Source organism: Trachurus japonicus, chromosome 14 (genome assembly GCF_045865225.1).
Source record: "Trachurus japonicus isolate A0001 chromosome 14, Traja_1.0".
Classification (NCBI taxonomy): Eukaryota; Metazoa; Chordata; class Actinopteri; order Carangiformes; family Carangidae; genus Trachurus; species Trachurus japonicus.
Genome location: NC_140920.1, coordinates 25,810,793 through 25,832,385, shown reverse-complemented (window position 1 = coordinate 25,832,385; position 21,593 = coordinate 25,810,793). Strand labels below are relative to the sequence as shown.

At 41.6% G+C, this 21,593-nt stretch overlaps 5 protein-coding genes across 5 annotated transcripts; all 5 read right to left on the bottom strand.

The window, feature by feature from the left end:
* Positions 1-1,882: 1,882 nt before the first annotated feature.
* On the bottom strand, positions 1,883-2,854 carry LOC146974875 (olfactory receptor 1E16-like). Its single transcript, XM_085796873.1, has one exon. The coding sequence runs from the start codon at positions 2,852-2,854 to the stop codon at positions 1,883-1,885; it is 972 nt and encodes a 323-aa protein (XP_085652999.1).
* Positions 2,855-7,188: 4,334 nt separating this feature from the next.
* On the bottom strand, positions 7,189-8,191 carry LOC146974874 (olfactory receptor 1f45-like). Its single transcript, XM_085796872.1, has one exon. The coding sequence runs from the start codon at positions 8,170-8,172 to the stop codon at positions 7,189-7,191; it is 984 nt and encodes a 327-aa protein (XP_085652998.1). The 5' UTR covers positions 8,173-8,191.
* Positions 8,192-10,119: 1,928 nt separating this feature from the next.
* On the bottom strand, positions 10,120-11,092 carry LOC146974873 (olfactory receptor 1C1-like). Its single transcript, XM_085796871.1, has one exon. It carries the CDS (start codon positions 11,089-11,091, stop codon positions 10,120-10,122), a length of 972 nt encoding a protein of 323 aa, XP_085652997.1. The 5' UTR covers position 11,092.
* Positions 11,093-13,755: 2,663 nt separating this feature from the next.
* Positions 13,756-14,718, bottom strand: LOC146974872 (olfactory receptor 52K1-like). Its single transcript, XM_085796870.1, has one exon. It carries the CDS (start codon positions 14,716-14,718, stop codon positions 13,756-13,758), a length of 963 nt encoding a protein of 320 aa, XP_085652996.1.
* Positions 14,719-16,885: 2,167 nt separating this feature from the next.
* Positions 16,886-19,867, bottom strand: LOC146974871 (uncharacterized). The gene has a single exon (XM_085798959.1). The coding sequence runs from the start codon at positions 19,730-19,732 to the stop codon at positions 16,886-16,888; it is 2,847 nt and encodes a 948-aa protein (XP_085655085.1). The 5' UTR covers positions 19,733-19,867.
* Positions 19,868-21,593: the final 1,726 nt, after the last annotated feature.

The window sequence follows — 21,593 nt, the reverse complement described above, 5'->3', positions numbered from 1 at the left end:
CTTTGCACTCTTTACTTTTGTTGCCAATTTAAATTCAGAGTATTGTTAAAGCCTATAGTTTTTGTGTTAAGTTGCCTATTCATGGCTGAACATGTAATTATTTTGCTTTTTGTTGAAAACCAACTTTATCCTGGCGGTAGTGCTCCTCTGCCGGTGACAGACACGTGTGTGTGTGTGGGGGTGGGGTGGACCTGTGATTCAGTAGAACGATCATCGTACAGTCTGCACACATAAAGCTTGAAGTCGTACCAAAGATTGGTGTCGCACAGTGTGTCATGCAATAGTCTTATAAGACTGCTAAAATCGCACAGTGTGTAGAGGACAGAAATGCGTCCGTTTTGCTGCTCCTGTGCCCAATTAAAACAAGTGATATGTAATCATGAATGCTGCCTACTTTATTTGTTATTTTAGGCCCATGAACTCACAGCACCCATTAAAACCAACAACTCAATTCTACATATTTTTATTGAGACACTATGGGGCATCTAGAGTATACTACACAGTTTACAACAGCAGTAAAGTAACATAAATTGAACACTGGACCAGCCATTGACCACAACTTTGTGTTTAGGTGCCAGATCTGAGAATGGACTTAAAGTACCATGAAATAATTTTCGAGGGAATGATTTCCTGAGAGAGATTTAAGAGATACAACATTAAGTATCTTTAAATACATTGAATTTTATATCAAAGCACATGCAAATAACTACAAAACAAATGTCCATTCAGACACAGATTGCCTATTCCAGAAAGGTCTTATGTACACTGCTGCCCAAGAACGTGGAATATTTTTTTTTACCCTTTCTCATGAAATTATTGTGACAGGGTGATTTATTCTAGATAAAGTGTGTAACTTCTAAAAACTTTATTGATCAATCTCTTCCAAGCACACCACTATAAAGATTAAACCATAATTAACCTTTATAATATGAATGAAATGAGAAATGTACAATCTGAAAACAACATCACTCCAACTTTATGGGCAACAGTGAATATAAGAATTGTAAACATAACTGTTATGTATAGGAATAAAAGATAAAATGTTACTTTTGATACTTTTATCAAAATAACTTGATTGGTTAATTATTGACATGGAAATTCCATCTATAGCACTACATTTCTTAGTATGGTTTTGATTTTGCAACAACCCTCAAATCTAATCCCTTCATTCAGGCTGTGACTCTGTAAAGGTACTTTATTTGTCACATATACAGCTAGTACAGTGAAATTCTTTCTCTGCATTTAACCCATCCCTGAGGACCAACTCCAGATTATGAGCCAGTGCCTTTGGTCAGGGGCGCTGACTGGAGGATTAACCTAGCCGACATGTTTTTAGTGGTGGGGGAAACCGGAGCACCCGGAGGAAACCCACGCAGACACGGGGAGAACAGAAAGGACCTGGGCGGCTGGGGATTCGAACCCAGGACCTTCTTGCTGTGAGGCAACAGTGCTAACCACTGTGCCACCGTGCCGCCCCAACAACTTAAACAACTTAAGAATAGACTGCTATTTTAAATTCATGACCTTTATATTATATAAAATTCAAATGGATCATCTACACATCAGGCATCGGGTTTCTAAATTACTGCTAGCACATCAAAACAAGAAATATGAAGGGCAAGTATTAAGTAACACAGTAAGTGTGGATATTTCAGTTGTCAGTGTCATAAACCTAACATTGGAAGAATAACTGTGGTAGTTATTGAGTCTATGAATGGGTTTATATTTCAGAATCTCTTCACCAACATATCATTTGAAACTCATCATGCAAACATGTATGTGATTTTACAAAAATACATTTCATATTTGCAAGGAAAGTTTTACTATAAAGTAAATTATGGTGGAAACAAAATTTACAACACATCAAATGCTCAATATAATTTTACTTCTTTGTTACAATTCTGGACTCCATTATGTTTCTAAATAACTTTTTTAGAGATTTTCTGATTTCCTGTGTCTGTAAAACATAAATAATTGGGTTCAACATTGGAGGAATGATAGAGGTCAGAGACAGGTTTATGATCCTAGCATCTGGATGCATTGTATCCACAGAAGTAAATGTGATTAATATTGGCAGGAAATAGATTGCAACTAATGAAAGATGTGCTGTGCAGGTTTTAAAGGCCTTAAGTCTTTCCTGAAATGTAGCCACTTTACTCAAAGCATAGCCAATTTTTAAGTAACTACACATGATGAATATCAGTGGAAACCAAAGAATAAGCACTGGTAACAAATTACCAATGATAAAACTGATGGTATAGTCATTGCATGCCAGCCACAATACCTGAGCATACTCACAGAAATAGCTATTAAGAACCAGAGATTTACAATAGGAAAGTCTTGTAAGAAGTCCAACTGCAATAAGCACAACAATAATGACCAAGAGCCAGAAAGAGGCAATCAAAGACAACATGAACCTGTGAGTCACTTTGACTTGATAGTGCAGTGGAAAGATGATGGCCACCAGTCTGTCATAGGACAGTGCCACCAGGTTAAGAGCCTGCATTGACAGGCAGGTGTAGCAGAAAAACATGAACGTCAAGCAGTCGTTGTAGGGAATGTAGCGATGGTTAAACAGAAAGATGTCAAGAACCTTTGGCACCAGAGCAGAGCTACCAAACAAGTCCACAAATGCCAAGTTAAAAACTGCAATATATTTTGGAGTCCTTAGATTATGATCCAAGCCTATTACAGCCATCACAACTGTGTTTCCCAGAACTGAAACAATATACACAAAAAAGAGAAAAACATAGTAAGCCTTAATGTTAGGTATACCAATAAATCCACTTATAATGAAATATGCAGGACGGACTATTGTGATGTTTTTCCCCAGAGCTGATTTAAATAAGTTCATTGCAAAACTGGTTGAGCTTTTCCTGTCCACAGTGCAGTCATTAGGTAAATGTCTTCTACACAGTGTCAGTGCTGCATCCTGTTCTCTGTGATGATGAAACTCTGCCAAGCTTTAACTGTTGAGACAGGAGGGGTTAATAAGAGAGGCAGTCCTCCTGAGTTCATGTCGGTGAGGTCAATCTTTTGGTGCTTTCCCACTACACAGTCACGGCACGGCAAAGGTGCATTTCCACTACAGCTGAGTTCTCTAGTTCCTCCTCAGCGGGATTGTCGCGGGGCCACATTGTCCGCCTCTCTTTTTTCGATCCTCTCGTCAGCTCCAAACTCACTCGTCTTCACCTCGTTAACGGACCACAGCGTGGTTTTCCACACAGCATCGTTTAACTCAGGTGAAGGAATAACAACAGTATCGATACAGATCAGTGGTCACTGTTGCCGCTCTGTTTTTGAAATTTCCGGGTTTGATTTGGACGTAGCGTTTACACTCTTCCAGTGACGACGCTCTGCCCAAGCAGTGGAAGGTAGTCGGCTGACATCACGTTTAGTATCGCTTCGGCTCTCTTGGAACCAGGGCCAAGGTGGTACTAAAAATAGTACCTGGTACCAGGTACACTGTAACTCTAACGCTGCATCTACAGGAGCCAGTCCATGTTCTTCACGCTGTAGATGAGCCAATATATGAGACGTGTTTCCGCAGAATAAACGACACAAGCAGCAGTGTTTTCACAGTCACTTTCTGAGGTTTGTTCGACCTCAGAGAATCAACATTTACTGTAGTCGGTTCACAATAAAATTCCTTCATTTAAGAAAAGGTGTTCGCTGAATGACTAGAAAGAGCTAGGATTCATTTAAGGCAGGTTATTACATTTACAAACATAACTTGAGCAGATTTGTAAGACGATGGTTCTTTTAAAAATAAGCCTGGAGGTGGGGTGGTATTTAGCTCAGTTGGTAGAGCACCCGCCCCATGTGTTGAGGCTACAATCCTCACTGCAGGCGGCCCCGGTTCGAATCCCACGTCGAGCGGCCCTATCCTACGTGTCACCTGAACTGTCCTATCCATTAAAGGCCTATCCATATAAAATAATAATAATAAGCCTGGAGGTAATCTATGAAAACATCTTAACTCATTCAGTGCCAAATACAAGTTTGGACAAGTTTTTTTTTTTTAAAGCCCAGCATGTCAAAAACGAGTTTCAATTAGTTTTTTTTTTTTTTTTTTCACTGTTTACGCTAGAGGGCGCCGTTCCCCACCCTGTGACAAATTTTGGTGTCCCTGTGATTAAAGGAAGTCATGTGATCATGCATCACAGGAGCAGACTGTAGCAGCAAGTGCTTACGCTCCGTACACCGAACATGAACGTACCGAACCGGATGTGAACGGACGGCCAGAAGCCCCCTGATCACGCCATCGTGTAACCATAGCAAATAAGTGTCTCATCAAACCTATGAACCCTTGTTGAACCCTTTGTTTTCATGTAATCAAAGTTTTAGGTATTCACGATATCAAAACAAACTGGCTCTCTCACAACATGAACGCATCTTGTCCCTTATCAAAGGCAAAGCCGAATTTTTTCTTTGATCCACCATCTGTGTCTTCAAACCCGGCCTGGGCTGGAGATCAAGTTCAATCTTCTATCTCTTTAGCCATATTTTTAATACACCAATATAAAATAAACTACAGTCTTCAAATCACGCACTGACGAGAGTTGAAGTTCGATGCAGTAGAGTTTTATTCAAACCCAAGTCATATACAAGGACAGGGCCCTGCCACACAACACAGCACGACTGACTTCACCCTCCTTTACCACACCATTTATACTTTTGACATCAAACATTGGACGCTGACATGTTTATTATGTTAGTCTGCATATTGCTCCTTTCGCTCTCTTTCCCTCCACCATTCGTACTGTTAATCCTTTCTGCTATTTCTCCAACTTGCAAACTGTGTAGGTGCCCCCACCTGCTCTCATACAGGCCTAGAGTTAAAACACGGATAAATGAAATACACACTTTGATTATAAGGGTAACATAATAAGGCCTACACATTTTATGGTTCTCCTTCAACACCATCACATCAGAGTCCTGCACGGGTCCAATTTTGGAAACCCGCGCCCGCCCGACCCGTTGGTTTTTAAGCCCGTGTCCCGACCCGTCACCCATGATTATTTCTGAATACAACCCGGATCCGACCCGCCCGTCAATATTAAGACCTGCTGCCCGACCCGCTGCCCGTTAGATCGCCGTCATCACCGGCGATAACGGAGGTACAGCCGTACTCTTTAGAAAAAAGAAAAAAGAAAAGAAAAGAGAGAGGTGGGAGCCGTACTCTTTCGCGGCTATTTCCGGAACGGAGAATGATAGCGACGTAATTCTTTTTTTAATGAAAGCAGGACACTTCAGCCTTTACATTGATCCCATCAGTGTGTTTGTAGCTTACCCAGAGGCTGAGCAGTCAAGCCATGACAGGCTAAACTCCAGGGAAAGCTGTGAGCGGTCACATGAGCGGCCAAAGATCGTTTATTTACATCAAGATGCTGCTCTGTTGTTGCCGTTGAGTGATAAAAAAAAATGATTTGCTACGCTGGTTCATGCAGCTGCGCGTGAGTTTTCCTCTGTAGGCCGACACATACACCCGCGTACCCACCCGTGTTCATTTGAGTTCCGCCCGTGCCCGACCCGTGAATTTTCACAAGACAGCTTATCCACCCGTTGAACACCGTTTTTGCGGGGTACCCGCCGGATACCCGCGGGGATCCGACCCGATGCAGGACTCTGCATCACATGCAAAATTTTACACGACACATCCCTCCAATATATAAAAAAAGATTAGCCTATTTAGGTCATTTGAGAGAGAGATTCTCTCTGTGTCAGACAGACACAGAGAGAATCATTGCAAAGTCAAAAATAGTCAAAAAAATTAAAGGTTCAAAAGAGAGTTCTGCTTGAAAATGTCTCCTTCACTTTAAACTTGTTTTTCCGCAGAATTACTCTCCCAGAATGCTGAATTTGGAGAAAACATGCTGTATTCAAATGAGGATAACTAAAAAGTAGAAAATGCTACAAACTTTCTTTTTTTCCCTGGTGAAAGTCGAGAGTCTCTCCTTTCATTTGATGTCATTTTAATCATAGCACAACATATTCTGTGGCTGTTTGAAAAGTAGTAGAAAGTGCTGGCACTGGCTGTACACTGAGGGAAAAAACTGTAAATGAGTTAATATGACTCATTGTGTTTACTGTTAGGCGACCTCTAGAAGCTGGAGGAGGAATCAATGACTGATGCAATAATTTTGTATTAATAAGAACTACTTTTATTTCAACAAATAAAATCAACGCCAAATAATTGCCTAAATGTAAAGATGACACTGCATCTTGATGTTTCTATTGCAAAGAAAGAATTATTTCAATATCCCCATTAAAGCAGAAGTAAGCGATCCGGTCGTCTTGGTTAACTTCTTGTCAGCCGATGGAGTTAGCAGTCCCCGCCCTCGTCCCACATTAACGTGCATCCCTTGGCTGCACACAGAGAGCCCCTTTATGCCATTCTCTCTCCTCATTGGATAAAGGTTGTAGGATACAAGGAAAGTTTTCTCCTCGGCTTACAGCAGAGCAGAGTGACTGACAGATCCGTGTTTCGGACAAAACACTCTATGTAAGTGATTGTTGTCGGAAGATATAACTATTTAAGACTTATATTAACACAAATATTCCGCTTACTTCTGCTTTAAACACACAGCACTAGTGTGTTGGCTTAAAGCGGAGAGACACACTGATCAGAATAACACAATGAATACAAGATATATTTCATTTTGGTAACATAGGCAGAGACACAAACTGATCACAATATCTTATTTGAGCAATTACTGATTTGAGACAATAGAGATATATTTTCAAGGCTCTGTTAACAAATTCTACTCTGCAAAGATGCTGCTCTTTATGCTATATTTCCTCACTCAAACAAAAGTAAAAATTTTGCATTAAAAGATAACTGCAAACACATGAGGACAAAAACAAGCATACAGGAGCATTCTCTACTGTACTGTATTATATTTTTTCTTCTGTCTTTTGTTTAGTTTAGTTTTGAAAACATAGAGGAAACATTCTTACCCCTTGGGTTCGGTACTTATTTTTCTAGGTGGCATATTTAAAAATGGTTGTGTGACTTTAATATTAACTAAAAAGAAGAAAAGCTATTTGATTAACAGGTCTGCCCTAACCTGACAGTACAGGTTGAGAGTACTAGAGGCTTAGATCATTGTTTTTTCATTTCAACACCAAAATATGGGGGTGATGTCATTAGTTATCACTGATGATTTTTTTTTTTTTGCCTTATTCTTACATTGGGATTATTTTTTTCATTGTTATTTTGGATTTCCCTCTGATTTTTAATAACTTTTTCAAAGATTCTTTGATTTCTTGTGTCTGTAGTACATATATAATTGGGTTCAACATGGGAGGGAAAACAGAGGTCAGAGACAAGTTTATGATCCTGGCATTAGGATGTATTTTCTCCATCAGAGTAAAGGTAATTAACAGCGGGATGAAATAGACTGCCACCAATGACAGATGACCTATGCAAGTTTTAAATGCCTTGAGGCCTTGTTGAAAGGTTGCCATTTTAGCTAATGTACAGCCAATGTATAGGTAACTTAACAAAATAAAAACAAGTGGAAGCCAGAACAAAAGAACTGGGTATAAACAACTAAGGACATAATTGGGGAAATGGTCATTACACGAAAGACGGTATATCTGACCATGGTCACAGAAATAACTGTTAACAACCACAGATGCACAGAAGGAAAGTCTTGTTATAAGTCCAACTGCAATCAGCACAGCAACTACAATAAAAACCCAAAAAGAGCCAATCATAGACAGCATCAATCTGTGGGTCACTTTCACCTGATAGTGCAGTGGAAAGATGATGGCCACCAGTCTGTCATAGGACAGTGCCACCAGGTTAAATGACTGCATTGACAGGCAGGTGTAGCAGAAAAAAAGATATGTCAAACAGTTGTTGTAGGAGATGCGGTTGTGGTTAAACAGGAAGACATCGATAATCTTTGGCACTAGAGCCGAATTACCAAACAGGTCTACAAAAGCCAAGTTAAAGACTGCGACATATTTTGGAGTCCTCAGATTATGATCCAAATATATTAGGGCCATCACAACCGTGTTTCCCAGAACTGAGACAATATAAACAAAAAAGAGAAAAACATAGTAAGATTTAATATTTGAGATGCCAGATAACCCACTTATTATAAAATATGCAGGATGCACAAAAGTGATATTTTTCCCAAGAGCTGAATTGAATAAGTCCATTGTAAAAACTGTCCAAAACACAGTGACTGTCGGTGAGTGTCGGCACTGTGTTGTCCTATGTAGACAGAGTTGCACTCCCTTCTCTCCCTTTGTTTGTTTGGAGCTCTAATTGTTGTGACAGAGATGGCTACCAAAGAAGCAGCTCTCACCTCTTCTGTCAAATAAGGTGACTCCACTGTTTATTGTCTCTAAGCTACTGATCTTCAGGGACAAGTCCATATCAGTCCATCAGACAGTAAACATGTTATTTGTTTATCATGTATTAGAAGTTTATATGTTGCACTTATTACTACACCTGGTAGCAGCTACTCTTCCTGGGGTCCATAAAAAGCCACATAAAACACACATGAAATGAAACTAAACTTCCAAATAATATGAAAAGCTTCAACAATATTTATAAATAATAATAATAATAATAAATCACAAGACACTAACAAAATCAATACAACAATAACATACCAATAACAACAAAAACAATATCATCAATGACAAAATCAGTTATAACAAGACATAAACTTTAAAGTAACCCTGGAAAGACCAGAGATCAAAGCAGACTTAAAATAGTCTATGCCGTCTGTCCTGATATTTTTTTAAAACAGTTACCAAATCTATGCTTCTAGCATTAGGCCTATCAGGTAGCTTGTTCCATCCAACAAGATATGGCTCTATATAAGACTGTTTTTTGCATTGAGCATGATTTTGCAAGAGGTACAACAAATAAGCCCTTTGCAACCTGTCTTGTATGATGGTTACGAACATCGTGAATATGACGGATACTAGAAAAGAAACATATGGGCTTATTTAAGGTAAAAACTTGTGCAAGACAGCCTACTATTCATAGTCAGCCACTGGAGCTTGGTTGACATTGGCTCTGAAAGGGCAACCTAAGACCAGACGTGCAGCTCTGTTTTGCACGGGTTGAAGCTTGTGTAACTTTATTTGAAGCACAAGACCATACAATTGAACAGTAGTCAAGGTGAGTAAGTATCAGTGCCTGAGTTACAAGTTTCATAGTGTAATTATTAGTACAAGGAACATCTTTTTATTACTGAAATGGCTCTACCCATTTTGAGAACTATATTATCAATATGTGTAATCCGAGATAGTTTCCTAAGAGTTTGACCTCATGGACTTGCTCAAGAGCTGTGTCCTTGATGTATAAGGAGAGATGATGATTCCTCCTAAGCATGGAGTTAGAGCTGAATGCAATGCATTTAGTTTTTGTTATATTAAGAGCAAGTCTATTGCTTTCGACCCATTCAGAGACAGAGTCAATAAAAGACTTATACCACACAATTTTCATAATGTTACTGTATTTCTTACCTTTCCATGTTTATATAGAAAACAGCTTTAAATCAATCAATATTCTTTTTACAATCATCATGAATTAAGTCACATGAAAGTTGCCAGCCCTCATGACGATGATAGATTCAGCTAATTGTTAAAATGTCCAGCTACAACTTAACATTTTGGGTCAAGAAATTGTAAAGGACATAGTGATGGTTACATTAAACCAGTGTTACCAATGAGGTCAACAAATGCTAGTTAAAAATGTTAACAGTTCTCAAGATAATGATCCAAGCATGGTATAGCCATCACAACTCTTTCTCAGCAATAAAAGAGTTGAAATTAGTATGGGTGAGTCCAACACTTGTTCTGAACCCTTAATTAATTAAACAGTCAATTTTAATTTTTAGGAATTAATGTATCATTACAAAATAAACCCAGTATTATAGTTTTACCATGCTGGGAGTTATGCCCAATATGAAATTGGAAGAACTTTAATATCCATGTTTACCCTTTTTTATATATGTTACAATATCTAATTCCAAAACAGGGACATGATAAACATTTCAGCTCTGTGGCAGATCTTGCTGTAAACACTATGACATCAATTTAATACATCCAAGGAGATCAACTAAAGAGGTGCACGAAGAGTACTTGTATTTACCTCATTATTGTAATTCTGGACTGCACTCTGATTCTAAATAACTTTCTTAGAGATTTCCTGATTTCCTGTGTCTGTAAAACATAAATAAATGGGTTCAACATAGGAGGAATGATAGAGGCCAGGGACAGGTTTATGATCCTAGCATTTGGATGCATTTTTTCCAAAGAAGTAAATGTGATTAATATTGGCAGGAAATAGATTGCAACTAATGAAAGATGAGCTGTGCAGGTTTTAAAAGCCTTAAGTCTTTCCTGAAATGTAGCCACTTTACTCAAAGCATAGCCAATATATAGGTAACTACACACAATGAATATCAGTGGAAACCAAAGAATAAGCACTGGTAACACATGACCAAAAGCAAAACTGGTGGTATAGTCATTGCAGGCCAGCCTCAATATCTGACCATAGTCACAGAAATAGCTGTTAACAACCAGAGATTTACAATAGGAAAGTCTTGTGAGAAGTCCAACTGCAATAAGCACAACAATAATGACAAAGAGCCAGAAAGAGGCAATCAAAGACAACATGAACCTGTGAGTCACTTTGACTTGATAGTGTAGTGGAAAGATGATGGCCACCAGTCTGTCATAGGACAGTGCCACCAGGTTAAGAGCCTGCATTGACAGGCAGGTGTAGCAGAAAAACATGAACGTTAAACAGTCATTGTAGGGAATGTAGCGATGGTTAAACAGAAAGATGTCAAGAACCTTTGGCACCAGAGCAGAGCTACCAAACAAGTCCACAAATGCCAAGTTAAAAACTGCAATATATTTTGGAGTCCTTAGATTATGATCCAAGCCTATTACAGCCATCACAACTGTGTTTCCCAGAACTGAAACAATATACACAAAAAAGAGAAAAACATAGTAAGCCTTAATGTTAGGTATACCAATAAATCCACTTATTATGAAATATGCAGGACGCACTATTGTGATGTTTTTTCCCAGAGCTGAGTTGAGTAAGTTCATTGTAAAACTGGTTGAGCTTTTCCTGTCCACAGTGCAGTCATTAGGTAAATGTCTTCTACACTGTGTCAGTGCTGCGTCCTGTTCTCTGTGACGATGAAACTCTGCCAAGCTTTAACTGTTGTGATGGGAGGGGCTAATAAGAGAGGCAGTCCTCCTGAGTTCATGTCGGTAAGGTCAGTCTTTGACCCCTGTGATGTACTGCACTGCACTCATTAAAACTAACAAGACAATTCAGGTTGAAGAGACACATTTCCATTCAAAGGTAATGGAATAGCAGTGGTCAGTTACTTGCAACAATATTACTGTATCTAGCCCTCCATATTATTGTACTGTTGATATTCTGGGTTATCTATAGCAAAAATAAGCCTTGGACTTCAGCCTAGTCCTTTTCAGTCATTGTGTGAATTTTACTGTGTGAAGTTAATAGGTGTATTCATGTATGATGATGAGTTGTTAGTTGTTTATCCACACAGATGGTCAGCTTTTGTTATTTATACTGTATGACCAATATATACTATTCATTCGATCACTGAAATAAATAAATAAATGAAAAACTTTTTTTTTTTCATTAAATAAAAAATTGATGTTTTGGAAATAGCTCTCCAGATAAGCAACAACAGTTACTCACAAAAAACACTTCCTATTCGCCCAGAAAATAACAGTGTAACAAAGTTTTTTATTTGCAGCCACAGCAGCACTTTACTTCAAGCTACTGTGGTCTTTCATTCTGAAATGCTCTGCAAAGAAGTTTCGACGTTTCTGGTACTTGCTTGGCAAACCTCCCACAGAGTAGATGTGTGGTATAAAGAAATGTAACACCACTTCAGTGAATCTGTCAAACATACGTATAATATTTGCCTATGGGTCGACAAAATTATTTTTGGCACATGATCTGATCTTCTGATGGATCGTACAGATGGAGTCATTAAAAAGTCCCTCTATTTACATGTTTTATTTCAATAGTTCAGTCTCTGATAAGCAGACTATATTAGGGGATAAACAGCTAGCCTTCCAACTCTAGCTGCAGACAGCAGCATTTGTTCTGCTCTGCAGCCTCAGTAAGGTTGGTGTTGCTCCACATGAACCAGTTCTCTACATAAGCAGACCAAGAACCATGTCACCAGCTGTAGTTCAAGACCAGATTCCAGCAGACGAGAGACAGTTGGTGGTGCCAGGAGTCTGGGCTAGCTACTCAGCCAACATTGAACTTTCAAATTAAAACAATTTCATGTTAGCCTCGTAAACCAGCCTCTCGCGGAAGTGCATTTCATTTCATTCCGAGGGAGAGTCTGGCCTCATCCCCATTCTGAACGTTTGGACTGTAACCCTCAGAAGGCCGAGCCAATCAGCGTCGTCCGCTGTGATTGACACAGCACGTTGGCCAATCAGGGACCGACTGGTGCAAAGCCCCGTCACTACACCAACTTGCTGATTGGCTGAATGGGATTGTCTGTCAACGCTACTACCAAAGATATTAAACCGTCTTTGCTACTACTCCCGCCCTGCTGCCGCCCACCCCAAACGCTTAGAGGGGGGATGAGGCCAGACTCTCCCGAGAAATGAAATGAAATGCATTTCCGCGAGAGGCTGGTTTACGAGGCTAATTTCATGTAGCCCCTCATAAATAAATAAGTGTGCGGTCCAAACGAATATTCCACATGAGCTCTGCAGAAAGCTAAGTTTATTCTGACGCATCTTGTCAAGAAAAGACAACATGAAGAGACGAGATTAAGATCATGGGTTGTGACTCCACCCAAAAAGGTTGTCATATGATATTTTAACCACATCACCCACACTTATATGTGACTATCGGCTGCAGCAACACATACAAAGAGCAACAAAGAAAATTCAGCTTGCATCTTCATCGATCAGTTCTTTAAACTTGCCTTTGATTGTGTTAGTTTAAAAAAAACATGGCCTGAAGCTGAACTCTAATCTCTAACACAGTTTTGGATATAGTGATAACAAAACATTTTGTCAGGAGTTCAGCTATCAGGCATACCACAGAGTTTAGGTGCCTTCACCCCAAAATGATTTTCCAGAGAATGATTTCTGGGTAGCAACTTTATGAATGCAAAATTAAGCCTCTTTAAATGCATTAAACTTTGCATGAAAACACATGACAGTAACTACAAAAATACTTCCACATAAAAACTTGACTACCAATTTTTTAAAGTTGTTATGTACAAGAAAAAAGATTTAGATTTTGCAACAACCCTTATAACTGATCACTTCATTTAAGCTGTGACTCCGAATCAAACAACTTTAGCATAGACTGATTTTCTAATTCTTAATGCTTTGTGATTATATAATATTCAAATGCATCATCTACACATCAGTCGTTTGGCTTCTGAATGCCTGCCAGCACATTAAAACAAGAAATGTGGGGGACAAGTAGATATTTCTATTGTCCTTGTAATATCCCTAACATTGCAAGAATTGGTGTGGTAGTTACTGAGTGTGGTGTCATTTAAAGGGATTTTGATCTAATTTGAAATGCAATCTCAAACATTTGTATTGATTATAAAAAGATATCTTGTATTAGCAATGACAATTTATTTTTATAATGTACACGGACCAGTCGTAACATAACATAACAAATTTATGCCTCATGTAAAATTCAAAAAACAATGCTCACTACAGTATAAGTTTACTTCTTTGTTGTTATATTGGACTTAACTGCATTCTGTTTTTAAATAACTTTTTTAGAGATTCTTTGATTTCCTGTGTCTGCAAAACATAAATAATTGGGTTCAACATGGGAGGAACGATAGAGGTCAGAGACAGGTTTATCATCCTAGCATTGGGATGTATTTTTTCCATATAAGTAAATGCGATTAATATTGGCAGGAAATAGATTGCAACTAATGAAAGATGAGCTGTGCAGGTTTTAAAAGCCTTAAGTCTTTCCTGAAATGTAGCCACTTTACTCAAAGCATAGCCAATATATAGGTAACTACACACAATGAATATCAGTGGAAACCAAAGAATAAGCACTGGTAACAAAACACCAATGGCATAATTTGGAGTTTTGTCATTGCAGGCCAATCGGTATATCTGACCATGGTCACAGAAGTAGCTGTTAATAACAACAGACTCACAGAAGGAAAGTCTTGTGAGAAGTCCAACTGCAATAAGTGTAACAATAATGACAAAGAGCCAGAAAGAGGCAATCAAAGACAACATGAACGTGTGAGTCACTTTGACTTGATAGTGCAGTGGAAAGATGATGGCCACCAGTCTGTCATAGGACAGTGCCACCAGGTTAAGAGCCTGCATTGACAGGCAGGTGTAGCAGAAAAACATGAACGTCAAGCAGTCGTTGTAGGGAATGTAGCGATGGTTAAACAGAAAGATGTCAAGAACCTTTGGCACCAGAGCAGAGCTACCAAACAAGTCCACAAATGCCAAGTTAAAAACTGCAATATATTTAGGAGTCTTTAGATTATGATCTAAACCTATTACAGCCATCACAACTGTGTTTCCCAGAACTGAAACAATATACACAAAACAGAGGAAGACATAGTAAGCCTTAATGTTAGGTATACCAATAAATCCACTTATAATGAAATATGCAGGATGCATAAAAGTGATGTTTTTCCCCAGAGCTGAGTTGAATAAGTTCATTGTAAAACTGGTTGAGCTTTTCCTGTCCACAGTGCAGTCATTAGGTAAATGTCTTCTTCACTGTGTCAGTGCTGCGTCCTGTTCTCTGTGATGATGAAACTCTGCCAAGCTTTAACTGTTGAGACAGGAAGGACTAATAAGAGAGGCAGTCCTCCTGAGTAGAGTTATCACAATACCAAAATGAGTACCCACGATACTATACCAGACAAAGTATCACGGTTCCAGGTATTATCACGATACTGTGGCCTTTTTAAAAAAAATAATAATTTAATTTTTATGAACTAACACAAGTTATAATTACATATTAATAGGTCATACATGGAAATATTTCAACTTTTTTTAATCAACAGACAAGCAGTAACTTGTTCTAGATATATTATGACCAACACAATATTTGATATTCAATCAATCCATCAAGTTTATTTCTAAAGCACATTTAAAAACAACCCAAGTTGACCAAAGTGCTGTAATGCAGGCATAATACAAAGAATTATTAAAAAGTGATAAAACAAAACAAAAGCAGCAACCAACAAAAGATGGAGGAAATAGAAAAAGAGAAATCACGGGGATGTAAAAGCTAAAGAAAAAATGTGAGTTTTTAGTCTTGATTTAAAAGAGTCGATGGAGGGGGCAAGTCTGACTGAGAGGGGGATGCTGTTCCAGAGTCTGGGGGCAGCGATTGCAATGGGACCGTGGGACTGTTAAAAGCTCTTGGTCAGCCGACCTGAGGGGTCTGGAGGGGGAGTAAGGGGTTAGAAGTTCTGTCAGGTAGGAGGGGGCCACTCCATTCAGGGCTTTACATACAAATAAAAGAAGTTTAAAATCAACGCGGTATTTAACTGGCAGTCAGTGGAGAGAGGCTAGGACAGGGGTGATGTGGTCCCTCTTTCGTGTCCCTGTCAGGAGTCTGGCTGCGGCGTTTTGAATTAATTGTAGACGGGAGAGGAGTGATTGATTGATTCCAGTGTGGAGAGAGTTGCAATAGTCCAGGCAGGTGGTAATGAATGCGATTGTAGTGGGATGGGTACTTTCTCTTTGCTCCTGGTGTGGTTCCGTCCCTTTAATTGAGCCCAGAGTATATAAGAGGGAGGGACTCTTAGTGCTGCCTTTCTCTAGCAGCTGGTGCACACTTCCCCTTCCGGGTTACCTGGTCTCAGGTGCTGCAGGCGCGCTGCACTCAAGGGGGTGGATCGGACTACACGCAGGCGTAGCTCACAGTCGGCCATATGAGGACGGGCAACTTGCTCTGACTCTGGCTGCAGTTACAGTGCAGAAGATAGGTGATCCAGTCATCTGCACTAAAAAAACGATTCATAACTCTGTGAAAAATAAATCAGTATGTAGCTATTACTTTAACTATTTGCATAATGTCACTATAATGTTACTTTTACAAAAAAAAATACATTATTAAAATTATCCGTGATTCTAAATATGCTGCATCATAACTGCATAGGCGTTCATAAAAATCAAACTGTTTTGAAATCGGACAAAAACTGAGCAAGTTATGGTCATTATAGCAGAACATGCACCATAGGCTTAATGCTCTGAGGGAGAGAGTTGCCCGTCCCAAGATGGCCGCCGTACTGGCTACGCTTTGTCATTGGGAAACAGCTGCGGGTGAGTCATCTAGTCTTCTTATATATATCTATGGCTGCACTCCTCTCCTCCGCTGTTGCGCATTCACATCCGACAGCACAGACTCAAATGTCCCTCCTCTCCTCCTGGTGCCTGAACTGCACCACGCTATGCGGTATGTTATGTTTGCTCCGAACCGTTATCAGCCTTAGCCATTCAGTCCCTAATTGTATTGCACTCCTCTTTCCTCCGCTGTCGCGCATTCACCACGCTACAGCATAGACGCTGGCAGCGCCCAAAATGTTCGTTGGCTCCCTCTCTCCCTCTCCTCCTGGTGCATGTGCCACGCCACGCTGACGGGGTATGTAAATGTTTGTTTTTCGCTCGTCATCAGCATAGTCATTCAGTCCCTAATTTTACTGCACTCAACTTTACAGATAATAATAATAATAATAAATTTTATTTATAAGCACTTTTCCAAAAGCTCAAAGACACTTTACATACAATAAATGCAGTTAAGAACACAAGACATTCAATTAAAAGCAGCAAAGACAGTATAAAACATAGAAAACATATAAAACACACACAGAAATTATGTATTAAAAGCTGATTTAAAAAGGTGTGTTTTTAACATGGTCTTGAAAGTTGGGAGGTGAGTGCAGGTGCGGATGGGTTTGGGGAGTGAGTTCCAGAGGGAGGGGGCAGTGATGGAGAAGGCTCTGTCCCCCCAGGTTCGGTGCTTGGTCCGTGTGGGTAGTGACAGGATGTTTCCTTCGGATGAGCGGAGGTCGCGGGAGGGGGTGTGGTGATGGAGCAGGTCTGTGAGGTAGGGGGGGGCCAGGTTATTAAGTGCTTTGTGTGTGAGGAGGATGATTTTGAACTGTATGCGGTGAGTGATGGGCAGCCAGTGCAGGTCACGGAGGACGGGGGTCATGTGATCTCTGGAGCGGGTGTGGGTGAGCAGGCGTGCGGCTGAGTTCTGGATGTATTGCAGTTTATTGAGGAGTTTGGATGGTGAACCATAGAGGATGCTGTTGCAATAGTCCAGTCTGGATGTGATGAATGCATGGATGAGGGTTTCTGCAGCAGAGAAGGTGAGTGAGGGGCGGAGACGGGCGATGTTCTTGAGGTGGAAGAAGGCGGTCCTGGTGATGTGATTGATGTGGAGGTCAAACCTTAGCTTACTGTCGAAGATGATTCCTAGGTTGCGGGTGTGGGATGAGGGAGACAAAGTGCAGTTATCAAAGGTGAGGGAGAAGTTGTGGCTGGCTTTAGTGCGGGATGTGGGGTCAATGATGATTATGTCCGATTTGTCACTGTTCAGTTGAAGATAGTTTGTTTGCATCCAAGATTTAATTTCTGTGAGACAGTTGCTGAGGGTGGAGTGGGTGTTGTTGGTGATGGCTTTGGTGGAGATGTACAGTTGGATATCGTCGGCGTAACAGTGAAAATGGAGTCCATGCTGACGGATGATCTGGCCAAGGGGGAGGATGTAGAGGATGAAGAGGAGGGGACCAAGCACCGACCCCTGGGGGACACCTTGTGACAGGGGAGCGGTGGTGGAGGTGCAGTTGTTGATGCTGATGAACTGTTGTCGGTTGGTGAGGTAGGAGTGAAACCAGGAGAGTGCTGTGCCAGTGATGTGGAGAGAGGATTCCAGACGGGAGAGCAGGATGGAGTGGTTGATGGTGTCGAAGGCTGCTGTGAGGTCGAGGAGGATGAGGATGGTGAGGTGTCCGGAGTCTGAGGAGAGGAGGAGGTCGTTGGTGACTTTCAGGAGGGCTGTCTCGGTGCTGTGTTTTGTACGGAAACCAGATTGGAATGATTCAAACAGGTTATTGCAGGTGAGGTGGGTTGTGAGTTGTGAGGCGACAGCACGTTCCAGGATTTTTGACAGGAAGGGGAGATTGGAGATGGGGCGGAAGTTATTTGGGTTGTCAGGGTCCAGACCGGGTTTTTTGATGATGGGAGTGATGGCAGCCAGTTTGAGGGTTTGGGGGACAGAACCAGAGCGGAGGGAGGCGTTAATGAAGTCAATGATGAGTGGGGAGATGACAGGGAGGCAGTCCTTGATGAGTTTGGAGGGTATGGGGTCCAGGGTGCAGGTGGAGGTTTTTATTCCGGTCATGATGGTTGTGAGTTGTGCTGGTGATACTGGAGAGAAGTGGGTCAGGTACTGGATAGTGGTGGGTGGGGAGGCAGGGAGGGAGGCAGGCGGGGAGATGGGAGGGATCCTGGAGGTGTTGAGGTTACTGTAAATGGTGTTGATTTTTGTTTGGAAGAATGATAGGAATGATTGGCACTTTTCAGTAGTGAATGATGAGGAGGTGTTGTCGTGAGGTTTGAGAAGGGAGTTGATGGTGGAAAACAGAGCCTTGGGGTTGTTGGAGCCAGAGTGGATGAGGTGGGAGTAGTGGGTGGTCTGGGCAGCGTTGAGTGCTTCTTTGTACTGTTGTAGGTGGTCGGTGTAGGCGAGAAGGTGAACTGTTAATCCGGTTTTATTGCAGAGTCTTTCAAGTTGTCTTTTCCGGGTCTTCATTTGGCGGAGTGTGGGGGTGAACCAGGGGGCAGAGTGAGTGAAAGAAACTGTTTTTGTTTTGGCGGGGGCAAGCTGATCCAAGCAGGAGGAAAGTGTGCAGTTGTAGTAGTTAACCAGGTCAGTGGGGTCATCAGATGGTGGGCGGGGTGAAGCAGACAGACAATGGGTAAGTGAGGTTGAGAGAGCAGAGGGAGAGATGGATTTAAGATTTCTGAAGGTTATGGTCCGGTTTTGTTTTGTGGTGGGGATGGGGATGTCTATGTCCATGGTGATAGCCAGGTGGTCAGAGATATGCAGGTTGTGGCTGGTTAACTGTTGGATGTTGAGATTGGTGGAGCAGACCAAGTCCAGAATGTGACCACGGCTGTGTGTTGGGAAGTTGATATGTTGGGTGAAGTTGAGACAATTTAACAGTTCCAGGAATTCTGTGGCCGGTTTATTGTCTGTGCTGTCAATATGTAGATTAAAATCACCTAGGAGGAGAACAGATGGCGAGATGGCAGATAGCTGGGTTAGAAGGTCAGCAAGATCAGAAAGGAAGGAGGGATGTGGTTTGGGGGGGCGATATATGATGGCTGTGACCAGAGGACAGGGACCAGAGAGTTTGTAGGTGAGGTGTTCAAATGAGGGGGCAGGAGGAATGGAGATGGTGGTTGTCTTGATGTTGTTTCTGTAGATGGCAGCAATGCCACCTCCCCGGCCCTCTGTGCGGGGTTTGTCCATATAGGTGTATCCTGTGGGGGTGGCTTGGTTTAATGAAAAATAGTCCAGGGGTTTTTGCCAGGTTTCAGTGAGACAGAGAAAATCCAGGTTATTGTCTGTTATGTATTCACTGAGGATGAGGCTTTTGTTGTTGAGGGAGCGGGTGTTAAATAAGGCTACTTTGAGGTGATGTTGCATTGTGAGGGGCTGTGAGGACCGGGGAAGTGGACGCAGGTTGACCAGATCAGGATGTCTTGTGCTCAGTGGGCGGGGGTGCCTGCATGTGTTGATGGTCTGAATGTGAAAAGTTACAGGTTGTGGGTGTAATGACTGATGTGACCAGGGGGAGGTGCTAGTGGTCATGAGTGAGCTGTGAGCTGCCAGTGAAGCTTTGGGCGGAGAAGAAGAGTGAGCGGAGTGAGTGGGGGGGGTGTGGCAGGTAAACAGTCATGCATGTGCGGTGGTATGGATGGCGTGCTGCAGGTTAGCCGCTAGCATGCGGCTACCGTGCCTGTTCAGGTGGAGGCCGTCGTTTTTGAAGAGGGGGGAGCGGTTCCAGAACAGATTAAAATTGTCTATGAAGTTGATGTTGCGAGTGGAGCAGGTGGACTGTAACCAGGTGTGGAGACTGAGGCCTTGTCCATACGAGCCCGGGTATTTTTGAAACCGGAGTTTTGCTTCGCGTCCACACCAGTGGTGTAATAAAAACACTCCGTACACACGCAACCGTGAAATCCGCTACCAAGTGACGCAATGCACGTGTGGAAGGCTGTTTTAACCAATCAAAATACAGTGGAAACCGCTTGGATCAAAAGGCTTGGGACGGAATCATTTCTATACAAATGCTGTTTAAATAATTCGTTATCAAGAAATCCGCTTATAGTGTTCATTTTTGGTCATTTTATGGATGTAAAAATGCGCAAAAACAATTTCAAAACTACGTGTTATTATAGCTTTATTTCACAGACTCCAAGTCCAACAATTAAATATTAATTAATTTAATAAAAATGTGTAGCCTATTTATTTTATTTTCGGCGGTGTCCCTTTGACGTGCACTGCTGCAGCAGCCTGCACATGTTGCTGCGCTGTGTCTTGACTCTTGTGCTGTGTGTTGTTGTGTGCTGTGTTGTTGTGCTGTGTGCATCACCTGGCTGCTGAGCCACATGACTGTCTGTCGGTGCGGCGCAACTCTGGCTGTTGTGTTGTCTGTCAAAACATGGATGAATGAAACATCATATCCACTTTATATCGACCGCGGACGTCACGGATACATTTTCGGCTTTTGGCTCGTTCCTCATCTCCGCATAGGCTCTTTTTATCACTGCATGATGCGACCCCCCCCCCCCCTCCCGTCGTACCCGGCCTGACAGTGACATAGGCTATTGCCTGTTCATTCATGAAAATCATCCCGAAAAACTCTCAATCAAACAAGGTGGGGAATAAGAAACTGCGGCGCTACTGTAGTAGTTCTGTCATTTTAAAAACAGCTGATCTGTAGCGTCACTGTTACTGTAAATGATGCTGTGTGGAAAACCAGCTGTGGTCTGTGATTGAGGGTGAGTTTGGAGCTGACAAGAGGATCGCCCTGACGACGGTTTCGTTATATTTTTCTCATCGAAAAACTATACAAATAGCATTTAGGCCTAGATGATGTAAAAAAAATTAATTTAAAAAAAGTGATAAAAATCCACTTTGTCACCTCCATTTTTGCGAGCTCACCTGCAAACCGCTGCAAACAACCTCTGCAGCTGGCAGTGTTTACATCAGCACGTGTGCAGCTATGACGTAAACGAGAAAAACAATCACGGTTGCAGTGTCCACACGCACCCGGTGAAACCAACCCCGGCCGAAAACCCCACCCTGGACTCCGGTTTCAAAAAACCACGGTTTCAGGGTTCCAAAAGCATGGTTGCATGTGGACAGGACATACAACCGGGAACATATGTTCACGGTTTCAAAAATACCCGGGCTCGTGTGGACTAGGCATGAGAATCCTGCTAAAACCTTCTACTCCGCGGGCCACGGTGGGAGTCGGCCCGGAAATAAAAACAGACTTCCC